We start from the raw sequence: 12,387 nt of genomic DNA on the forward strand, positions 1-12,387 counted from the left end.
ATATACGAGCATAATTTAAATTCAAATCTGCTAAGCTACGATCACAAAGCATCCAATGATTTTGTTTTTACCCAATTACAATTATTGAACATCGATATTCAATCATTGACTTGCATTGTACTACAATTTTGTTTTGGAAAACACTATATATGTGTACTGCATAATTTAAAATAATATTTCTCTTGTAAGAAAATTCACTTGAAAAAAAAAGTCATGCTAACAAATGTTCCAGAAATATTGTTTAACGAATCCATAAAAGAAAATATTATCATAAAAGTTATAAGTCAAACACATGTAAAAATAACATACACAATATCTTAAATACAGTTGTTGCCATTTTTCAAAAATAATATCTTATTTGTTTTTCTTTTAGGGATCTTATTTGTTAATTTTTAATCCAGGAATTTTCTCAAGACAAATTCCATAATTTAATCATTAAACCCGAATAATCTGGGTCTAATCTTATCCAAACATCAAATTTAAGAGGGCAACGCGTCTAAATCGTATTTGGATACAATATATATTGACTTGCAAGGCACTATAGTCATAATCCCTAGGAACTCTACACGTATAATTTCCCCATATTGAAGAAGACGAATATTTTAAAGTAAACATGAAACAATTGTCGTATAATGTTCCGGAGCTAAACTATTTCATTGCGTAGTGTAAAGCCGCGACAAATCTTGTTGTGCTGATTAAATCAATAAAAAATACTATAAACTTAGAAGTTCAAAACTATAGTACAATTGAAATTGGACAGCAATTCAGTTGCATGGATTAATAATACCACTGATCACTTAGTACTCATTGTAGGAGTTAGGCACGAAGTAGTTGTGTGTTATATATGCATGTAGCAATTATGTATAAACTAATTAATCGTGTATGTCATGATATATTGGATATTGCTTGCAATGCAAGTTGGAGCTGTGTCCGCACCATACTGTAGCAGTTGTGAGTTCATTGTCAAATTTATTTACTACTACGACGGTTATTGTCCAAGCATCTTAACATCACGGTTGTTACTGCGAATTTCTTTCAATTTGAATTTTCTTTGTTTATAGCTGTTTAAATTGTTCTTGGTTGCACGATATACAAGTAATTCACTTTTTTTACTCTTTGTTGCCTTGAAAAACACATGACAAACAACTTAGATGTGGTGAAATTTGGGACCTGGATTGCATGCAGGAATCAATTGATGCAGTTTTACGTTGTAATTTATCTCGGTCGTTAATTTTAGATTGGTTAATTTGTATTACACACAATAACTAAATAAGTTGTTAACGATCTTGACCGTTTAGTTGAGATTGGAAGATGGTTAAGAGTCTCACTCATCACCTCACTAGCCGGTTTTGTGGTGTTGTATTAGGCCCAACCACAATTTCTAAGATGGTATCAGGGCCGTATCTGAGGCAGGGCGAAGAGGGCGACCGTCCTAGGCCCCAAAAAATAAGTACGAAATTTGGGCCCCAATTTTTTTTTTAGTGGTCTATTAGGCCCTAAAAATGGTTAGTTTTTTGTATCAAACTTGATGTTTATATATATTTACTATTAGTTATGACCCAAATTGTAGATTCGCCCTAGGCCACCAAAATCTTAGAAACGGCCATGGATGGTATCAGAGCCTCCTTCATGATCCATTGTGCCACCTGCTATCAGATTTCTGTTATCGGGCCGCCCTCCATTTATGTCCATGCTCCAAATGTCTAGTCTTGGACGTTAGGGGGTGTGTTAAGAGTTCCACATCGGATAGGAGATGGTCTAACAGTGTGTTTATAAGTAGGGGCAATCCTCACCTCACAAACTAGTTTTGTGGGGTTGTGTTAGGCCTTACCACGATTTCTAAGAAAGATTGAAATACAAAACAGCGTATTAGAATCAGATGAGTGTTACTGTTTAAGTGAAAAATTTCTAATCAATTTTCACCATTAATGCTCATTTATGAGACAAAGATCACGTCATTGATTTTGTAAGGTGAAATGATACTAGTCATTGGATTTGTAATTAAATGTTCTTACAACTACACAAAACAGCGTATTAGAATCAGATGAGTGTTACTATGTGAAGTGAAAAATTTCTAATCAATTTTCATCATTAGTGCTCATTTATGAGACAAGATCACGTCATTGATTTTGTAAGGTGAAATGATACTAGTCATTGAATTTGTAATTAAATGTTCTTACAACTACTAAGCACATTTTTTTATGGTCAGTTTGGTTCGGCATTTTTTAGGTGAAGGAGTATTTGATTTTTTTTTTTTTTTTTGTATTTGGTTCAATATTTTAGGATGAGATGGAGGTGAGCCACTTTTTACCCCCCAAATTAGAGTTTTTTTTAGAGCGGAGGTGAGTTGTTTACATTTTTACTATATTTCTAAAATTATCCTCAATTTTATTTTAAAATTCTAAAATTGTCCTTATTGAAATTTTTAACATTTAAGTTAAACTCTTATACAAAATACCTGTCAGATGTGCGCGGTTCTCCATCTTCATCTTTGCTGCTTCTCTATTTTCGATTGACGTTGCGTCATCAATTCACTATTGTGTTGCTGTGTTTCATTTTTATTTTCTTATAATCGTGACACTTTTTTTATGAAATTATTTTATAAATTTATGTCAAATATAAATTTATAGATTTTTATGAAATTAGATGGATCATCAAGATCCAAAAATTGCAAAATCAATAAATGGTTTGACTTACGTCGAAGAGTTGTAGTTTAACTTATGTTTGCTAATATTTATCGTTATGTTCCGATATCTCGTAAGAGAAAATCTCATTTTAGTATGAACTTTGAGAGAGACAGTGTGAGGAAGAAGTAATGTAATGAAATATTAATATTTTTTGTACTTTAGATTTGTGTCATAGAGAACCCGAGATTGCCATATATTTTTTATATGTTAAAACTTTTTGACATATATTTAATTAAGTTTAAGGGTAAAATAATAAATTAATTTTAAAATATCTCTCTTATGTGAACCAAACACATTTTAAATTATAACTTATTCCCTCACTTCTCTCTCTTCTTGTGAATTAAACATGTTTTTATTTTTAATTAAAATACTTCTCCTCCTCCCTTTCCTTCACCTCGATTAAAATCCTTCTCCTTATCCGTTGAACTAATCGGACTTTTAGGGGACCTACAAAGCACATTAATTTAGGCGTAGCATTTTTTTATAACGATAGAACGATGATTAATCTCACTATCTTTTTTAACTCAAATGACTTGTTAATCGAAGATTTTTTATTTTATTTTGATTTACCCCGTCCACCTTATATATTCCCATTTAAGCTTACATCTGAAAGTAATTATTTTAGGTAAGTGTTTAATTAGAGGTAATGCAGTCGTCACTAAGAGGAACTCTAAGCAAACTACTTAATTTCAAGGAAAAATGACGTGACTAATTAAAGTTGCACTTAGTGCTTAGTGCCAATAGCTTAGGTGTGGTGCACCCTCTTACAGTCCTGCGCATGCTTGAGAAGGTTTTCTACTAATTCTTTTTCAAACCATTGAAAGAGTTTGATTAGTTCAGACCAAAACAGCAAAAATTTCAACAACGTAATTGGTGGTAACAAGACGAGGGCAACACAACATTCATGAAGCATGGAATTTTTTAACAAGGCTACTCATATTTTAGTCTTCTACATATGTTGATTTGGAAGGAAAAAATTTAAGGACAAGCTACATGGCACGACTTTAATGTTCAAACTAATAAATAAGACCAAGTATTCCCACATCAAATGATTTCATTACATTCAACAAAAGAAAAAAATGGACTCATAAAATGAGTACACGGTAAAGAAAAAAAATACATGTTCAATGGATTTAGTCCCATCTCAAAAGTTAACTCAAATGATAAGGTTGTCCAAGCACGTTTATACATCCAATAAACCAAAAATTTAAGTGATAGAAGACTCAAACACAACTTTAAATATCAATATTAATGCTTAGTGTAGGTCTTGAGTCTAATTTTTGTTGTGTGCAAGTGTGAGTAATTATGTACGACATCGGATAGAAAAATGGCGGTAAAACATTTTATAAGTGAGAGAACCCATGAACTTATTGCCTTAAAGTTTTGGGTAAGAGTGTGACGTCTCTCTCACTTGAGTGTTTGTTCTAACCGTGATGTGGGTGGTCTCTCCCGGACTTCCCTCATTGACCCAACAATTTCCACATTACAATCTTTAATCCGACTTTGATATCATATTAAATGAGCTTGAATTTCATACCAAAAACTAACTTAAATACGTTAGAGATTGAATTTTTTAAGATGAGATAGAAGATAACGCGCATTGGAGAGTAGGCTACTTCAATACAACAAATATGTAACAAGGTCCTTATTAGCCCTTGATTCTCTTTCTTTGTAAACTTGGAATTGATCGACGGTAAACGAGAGCCACATTTCAGGGTGGCACTTTGGTGCCATTAATGGCACCATGCCATTAAATCAGGGCCACACATTGCCCCAAGTGTGTGTGTGTGATTTGTGTGTTGGGTGCCATCAATGACCAGGATTTAATGGCACGGTGCCATTAATAGCACCCAAGTATTGCCCACATTTCATTAAAATAATGTTTTCAAAGTTAAATCATCATTATCCAATGGACAATACGTCAATGCCACAGTTGAACTTAAGCGGTGAAACCTCGATACTAAATTAGAAAGACTTGTGACAAAGTGAAAGCCATATTTTGAGTTAGATGGGTTACCTGATAGTCTATGAGATGTATGTAATGAGAACAGACATGCTTCAAACTGATTGTTCATGTGATGATTACTTGCTACGCAATGTTCGTATGGCTTGAGATTGTTGTACGTGTGCAAACACCCAATGGTTGATGAATCGTTTTCCCCGTAAAACCCGACTTGGGTATTTGAAGAAGTTTATTGCTCATAATAGGTTACAAAAGGAAAAACTCGTGGAGAAAAAAGGTGAAAGGAAGGGAAATTGAGGGAAGAAAAAGAAAAAAGATGCTTTAACTATTTAGTATAATAATAAAAAAATAAAAACAAAGGTTTAAGAAAAATAAAGGAAGAAATTGAGATTGTAAACTTGACCCAGCAAAAAGGAAAGAGAAAAAGAAAAGAAAAATAAAAATAAAATTAATGTTCTTCAAACAAAACATATTTTAGGTGATTGAGCATCCATCCATCTACGTATTATTTCCTGAATCTTAATCATGGCGATGCATTGGGGATTTGGTACAGTATGTATTTCTTTATTTTTTAAACGGTAAATATTTTGTTGTGTTTTATTTCCTGGAAAAATCCATGGTCTTTTGTCTTCTCGTATTTCTTTATTTTTTAAACGGTAAATATTTTGTTGTGTTTTATTTCCTGGAAAAATCCATGGTCTTTTGTCTTCTCGTCTGCTATCAAATGAACCCTAAAAAACGCGCTTAAAATCCTACAATCCGATTACAGGCAGAATAAGAAACGAGAAACGCTAAAATCCTACGATAGATTCTAGTTTAAAATCACACGCATAAGTGGCTAATTTTATCCACTGTAAAAAAATGCGTATCAGAATTAATCTCTTACAACTGTAAAAAAAAATTATATAATCTTAGATATTTAATATCGGTCTGTATATATTATTAAAGCTATCAAACTTGCATTGAATTTTTCTTCAAAAAGAACCAAATATTATTTATAAAATTATTTTCCAATATATTAAACTAATACTAATAGTATTAAATAAAATACTTTTTCCCCTTAACAGAAGGATAACGACTATATCATTAAAATCCAGTCAGTAGAACATTATGTTGCTGATAAATAAAGAACGGGAGCAATTTACCTACAAAACAGGCCTTGCATAAAAAAGTTTAATGATATATCATCCGTACAATTAAAAATGCAACATAATTAACATTAATATTAAATGCAGAGGCCTAGAATGCTGAAATCACAAACATGCAGTTTTGATCACTGGGCACCAGCACCAGCACCTCCAAATTTGCTCATCATTTTCGCAATTACAGGCGCAACCTTGGGATTTGCTTGATGCTTAGCCAAATTAGCAGGGTTCTTCATAACTGCACTCAACCAAAAAAGAGAAATGAGGAACTCATGTCTTTTTTTCATTCAGAAGACGGCTAAAATGGGCATATACGGCAATATGTTAAAAAGTGACACGGCCATTGTACGACTGTGTTCAAATTATGTTATATTTGGTTAGAAGAAGATAAGAGGAATGGGGAAAGAAGGGGGAGCAAAATCCTTATTGACTAAATTTTGAGTCTGCTCCAATATTCAATATTGGACCAGATTCCTATCGGTTGATGGTTGACAAACCTTCAAATACATGTCTTTACATAAAAGATTAAGTAGAAAGTTATAAGTTATAAAAAGCAATACTGTTACTATACCTTAATTAAATTAACATCTCCCTTCTCATCTTAAGAACTATCCAAAAAAGAGAACCAAACAAGAGGAGTTATCTACCCTCTCATCCCTTCCCTCAAACCAAACAAAATATCCAATTAAATGTCTCCCCTCTTTATAGATATGATAAATCTAACAGATTCCGTCATTGGTCCACATGGTCTCTATGGAAATCATGTATTGTGAAGTATGTGAATAGTATCAAGCAACATAAAATAGCTTGAATTTCACTTTGTCCTTAGATTTTAGCAGATTTTGTGATTCCAAATCTAAGGATAGAAAAGGTTCTTACGACTTATGAGCTACCTTCCTTTGAAAAAAAGGCAACTGCCCTTAAATTAACCAGAAAAAAAATTATCAATCACGTGGAAAAGCTTATGAAAATTCATGCTTCGACAGTAAAATGAGTTCTCATGAAAGAAAAAAAAGTTTGGAAAGAAAAAGAATAGAGCCAAGTATTAGAACAGAAAATTACCATCTTGAAGAGCAGCCATAACTTCTGGATCACTAAATGCCGTCATCAAATCAGGGTCCTGAGACACATGTTAAAGAACATTTGACATCAAGACTTAAACATGTAAATATGTGTGTTTGTGTATGTGTGATTGTGAAGGGAGAGAGAAAAAACCCCATCGAATAGAGTCCCACAAATGGAAGGTTATATAAAGACATTATTTCAGCAGAGAATCCATTTTCCAAGTGAGTGTTTGTTTCAAGTTTAAGATTTACATTCCTAGGAATACATGGGTAGGGAATGAGTATATCCATGTTTGTTACAAGGTTGAGAAATCATTATTCCTAGGTATATTTCGATGAAATTATTCCCATGTTAAAAGATGGGAAATTGGATTCCCATGAAATTTTGCATACTTTTTAAATAAAAAAATAAAAAATAACTTCCAATTTTCCTGGGAATATTCAAATATTCAAGAGTGTGCCAAACAATTTTTTTTTTAAAATACCCAGGAATAAAACTCTCGTCTTTATATTCCTGGATATGTTGTTCCTAGGAATAATTTGAGTCCGTGAAACGAACACCCCCCAAGTGTGAGAGGGAAAGAACAGAGAAATATAGCAGTTCAAAAGCACGCAAAAAATTAAATGTTCAGATTGACATACGTTCAAGATTTTGCTAAAATCAACATTTCCAGGCACCCCTCCTGGCATGCCCCCAGCACCAGGGAAGCCACCTGGCATGCCTCCAGCTCCAGGGAAGCCACCTGGCATGCCTCCAGCTCCAGGGAAACCACCAGGCATGCCTCCAGCTCCAGGGAACCCACCTGGCATGCCACCAGGAAACCCACCAGGCATGCCACCAGGAAACCCACCAGGCATGCCTCCTGGATTTCTACTGGAAGATGATTGCTCTTGCTTTTTGGCCTTCTCATATGCAGCCTGTAATGTATACAAGTTAGCAACAGCTATATTAAATATGCATCTATCACAATTCGCCTGACATGTTTTTTAAGCATGCCTATATCACAATTGACAACCTGAGCTTCAGCACGGCGACGTTGCCTCTCACGCTCAGCTTTTTTCTCTTCTCTTTCTTTGCGCAACCTATCATACTTCCGACGGTGTTCCTCAAGCTTGTGGGCATTTGGTTCAACCTACACAATCCATATTTTATAATAAAATACAAAACAAATCCAACCATTGAACACAACTTATTGCCCTTTAACTAAGCAGGATTTGTGCTCAAACAAACTTAATAAAATACAAAACAAATCCAACCATTGAACACAACTTATTGCCCTTTAACTAAGCAGGATTTGTGCTCAAACAAACTTTCAGGTGTTGTGATTGCAGATGGTATGGAAAATACAAGTAAAAACCTAGAATTGGTTGGACGAACATAAAATTTCACCAGCTAAAAAAACTATGAAGTTAGTCAACACGTTAAGTTTTTCACTATACACATGTTTCTTCAATCTGATATTGTTTTCAGGAAATATCTTCACTACTCATACACACCTCAAGTAGCCAAATGCTGAAAATAACCCCTTTTCCAACTTGTTTCTCCTAGATGCACTCCTCATTATCATTATTATCATGCATCTATTCCTTTGCAGCTACTGAAGTGTTGCATAATAATTTAGGTTTTTACATCATTCTTAATTAATTGGTTAACATCCATGACTATGTACACCATGCTGGCATCTACTTAGGTACCGGCATAATCTATAACGTACAAAGACATTTCCTGCTTAATATAGATCCCCAGGCAAATTTCCATATTGAAATAGGTTACTTAAGTCTTTAAAAATAATAAATATCCTCATAATTTCGTTTATGTTACCCATACCACGTCCAGTTATTGACAAGTGAGGTAATTCTAAATGCAAGAAGGTAGGCTTTAGACAAACTCAAATAAGCATTGTTTTTGTGCCGTCATTTATCACAGTCAACACTAGCCTGACGAATATTCCCATCAAAAGATACTAGGGCAAAAAAGCAAACCTTCTTAAGTACTGCATTTATTTCCTCATCATAGTCTATATTTGAAGCTACGTGGAGATCCTTTGCAGCCTCTGCCCACTGACCTAACATCGCTCGTGCTATGCCACGTGACTTGTATCCTTTAGCAGAATCAGGATTAATCTGGAAAGAGGAATAGAATATTAAAAATATTGCCTGCATATCAGATTGCAGTTACAGACATAATAAATTCTGGCAAATACTACATTAATTGTGAATTATGACCATTGAAAAAAAGGTATATCTCAATAAATTCTATACACTCATAGTCCATCTCCATCCACACCACCGTATTCGAATGTAGGGTTCGCATAATTATAAAAGAAAAAGAAAGTACAAAGCAAATTTATATGAGACAGATTGAACCTTTAAAGGAGTGTCTACTTAAAGAAATATGTATTACAACACGTTGACAGTATTTGGCTACTCAGATGCCACAGTTCTGCATCTTATCAAAAACTTATCAAGAAGCATGTATTTCAAAGCAGAAAAAACTCTTCATAATTTGTTTCTCTAAAGGAGCAAAGAAGTGCGTATTTACCACTGATCAAATCTTAAGAGCACTTGGAACCTATCTTTGTGAGTAATTTGAAAGTTAAGACACCTTTCTCTCTTTTTAGGTTAGATTTTGTCAAAGAAACGTTGTCCTTTTTGGAATATAATGCAACAAAAACATTATGCATGGACAGCACATTCAACCGTCTATTTTAAGTCAAGCAAATATATCATGCAGTACAACGGAGAGGAGAGTATGTAACCTCTAAAGCAGCATTTGCATCACGGATTGCAGCATTAGGTTTCTTCATTTTGATGTAAACACTGGCTGTATATGATATGAAAAATGTATCAATGAATGTTTGTCCTGGACAATAAGAACAAAAAAACTAGAGCATGTAAAAAGCAAAGAATCAAATCAAGTCATACCTCTGTTCGCATACATTATGGCAGAGGTAGGATTGAGTATAATTGCATCTGTCAAGTTCTCAATTGCCTCCTCCAACTTACCTGCATTTCAAATCATAATTCCATTGTTATAAGTCTTAAAGTGTTGGAAAGAATACGAGTTGCCACCCAAAACAGTCGAGATATTTGAAATAGAACATTCAATGGGCCAATCTAACATCATCACATTACATAGTTGCCATTGATTAATTTTATCCCTTCTTAACATCATCCCATAACATAGTTACCATTAAAAAATAAAATAAGATCCAAACTTTATGAACTGGTATGAATCAAGTGCCCTGGTTATATATAGAGAATAGGTATATGTAATTTATGGGTTATTACAAGATTAAACATTACATTGTGACGAAGTGGTGGCATTCTTTCTTTTTAAAACGTGTGTTTGATTCCAAGCAACGAGTTTATTTGTTATTTTGGAGTTGCAGACGGCTCCAGACTCAACACAAGAGATGTCAGTTACATCGACTGCCCCAAATTGACAGACAAGTATGCTTGTTGAACACAAGAGATTGAAAACTGATACTCATGTCCCTGAAGTCAAGTGTACTACCAGTGCCGACCCAAGGGCCAATCAGTCCAAGCTAGGGCTTTGTCAAGATGATAGCCTCGAATCCTGGTCTTAGGTTCAAACCTTTAACCAATAAAAATTTGATTTGTGGATTTTTTACAAGCATTGTGTGAATTTTCTATTTTCAAAGGTCTCACTATAGAATTTGCTTTAGGCCTCTTAACATGTTGGACCCACCCTGGCCACTACTAGATTCCTTCCCAGTTATTTATCACTAGCAGTCAGGGTTTGCGATTTCAGTCATTCAAAAAATTGTAACATGTTTACTGTTCGGAGGATAGAGCTTTTTCATCCCTTCTAAGGATCCCAGTCCAGCCTCCTAGGGTTTTAAAATATTCAAGACAAGATATGGGTCACCAAATCAAAGCATCTTACGACTGCAACACTACTGCAATTTTGACAGCACTTGACCAAGTATCAACTTAAAACCATTCCATGCAATAGATTAATTTTTTCGCATACATTGTTTGTGGAACCATCCACCTCCCAATAATAGTAACCATAAAAATATAATAAAAAAACTACAAATCGATCATCAATATTGAATGTTATGTTACCTTCAGAAATAGCTTCCATGGCTTTAGCTTTAGCCAACTGTGAAGACTCGCGACTCTCGTCTGTAACCTCAATAGAAGAGTCTCCCATCTGAAACAACACATGCATTTACCTCAAGTCAAACCTCAAACTCAACATAAATAAACTACAATAAATTTAAAATAATTATATAAATAAATAACCTTTTGTGGAGGATCATCATCAGGCTCAACGGTATCACCCTCTAGCTCAACATCAGATTCAATTATCTCGTCTTCCTCCTCTACTTCCTCCACCTTCACTTTTTCTTCCTCTACATCCTCTATATCATCATCACTCTCCACAGATCTCTATCATACACAACACACATCAGAATGCATCAATAAACATATTCAACTCCATAGCACTGACACTTCCGATCGAAGACGTGTCTGAGACGACACTGACATGTGATTACACTCAATTATATCGTTTTATAAAATTATAACCGGTGTCAACGTGTCAGTGTCGTATCCCGTATCCGTGACAATACTTCGACGATATTCAACAGAAAACATTAAACAAAAACAACAAGGATTTATAGGTTACCGGTTTGGAATAAGCAGATTCAGGAAGATTAGCACCGAGTCTGAAAATAACAATCAAATACAACAAATTAAAGCAGATAATAGGGTTTGAATAACTGTGATTTGAAAGAGAAGTGTTAGAAATTAACCTTTCGAGATAGTCGCGGAAGAAGGAAAGTGAAGGATCGGCGAGAGTTGAAGGATTGGACTTAACCTGTTCGATGAAATGCTTCAGTTCTTTCAGCTTCGACGGTTCCATCGTGTGTGAGACTGTGACTGCGGCGCGGCGTGTTGTTTTCTTTGGGTTTTATGTTAAACAGTAGTGGGTGAGTGAGTGAAGTTATGAGACGGGGTCCAGACTTTTCTTGACGTAATAAAGTGCTTCTAGTATCTTCTATTGGATATTTGCTATATATAGTAGGGTATCTCAACCCTTCGATTAGGGATGCAATGGATATTTATGGATACAAAGTCGATGATATTCGTTTCCGTTCCGTTGAATAAATATGTAACCTGGTTTTATACAAACTAGGTATATAACCCGTGCGTTGCACGGGTTTTATTAGGATTTAGGATAGTATAATTTATATTTTTTGGTACAATCGGTACAAAAATCAAATGGATACATGTTAAAATGTCAAATTTATAGTGAATAAAATATTTCAATCCAATACAATGTGTTCAATCATAATTTAAAAGTTAAAATATATTTAGAACTTTATTTTCCCTTATAACCCTAAACAATATTAGTTTCTCGTTCAGTATTTTTATTCCACCACTATACCAATACTAAGACCATCTTAACACGACGGTGGTTCGTTCTTAACATCCTATGACCAAATATATTTGATTTTTTTTTACAAACACTATTTTTAAATCATAATGTGTTTAAA

General features: G+C 34.2%; 1 protein-coding gene across 1 annotated transcript; it reads right to left on the minus strand.

Moving 5' to 3' along the window:
• Window positions 1-5,701: 5,701 nt before the first annotated feature.
• Window positions 5,702-11,830, minus strand: HIP1 (HSP70-interacting protein 1). The gene is made up of 11 exons (XM_085732411.1): window positions 11,644-11,830; window positions 11,517-11,556; window positions 11,132-11,278; window positions 10,952-11,039; window positions 9,785-9,865; window positions 9,619-9,683; window positions 8,843-8,983; window positions 7,876-7,992; window positions 7,502-7,777; window positions 6,858-6,915; window positions 5,702-6,033 (listed from the first exon to the last, which is right to left on the minus strand). Exons 1-11 carry the CDS (start codon window positions 11,751-11,753, stop codon window positions 5,924-5,926), a joined length of 1,233 nt encoding a protein of 410 aa, XP_085588537.1. The 5' UTR covers window positions 11,754-11,830; the 3' UTR covers window positions 5,702-5,923.
• Window positions 11,831-12,387: the final 557 nt, after the last annotated feature.

This window comes from Medicago sativa, chromosome 8, assembly GCF_051527215.1.
Source record: "Medicago sativa cultivar Bolivia chromosome 8, Bolivia_mono, whole genome shotgun sequence".
Lineage (NCBI taxonomy): Eukaryota > Viridiplantae > Streptophyta > Magnoliopsida > Fabales > Fabaceae > Medicago > Medicago sativa.

Bases quoted from the DNA above. Each gene is read 5' to 3' on its own strand.
- HIP1 (XM_085732411.1), bottom strand. From the start codon at position 11,753: ATGGAACCGTCGAAGCTGAAAGAACTGAAGCATTTCATCGAACAGGTT. The intron at 9,684-9,784 runs GTATGACTTGAT...TATCATATACAG, and splicing joins CATAATGTATGCGAACAGAG to CCAGTGTTTACATCAAAATG. The intron at 7,778-7,875 runs GTTGTCAATTGT...TATACATTACAG, and splicing joins GTCGCCGTGCTGAAGCTCAG to GCTGCATATGAGAAGGCCAA.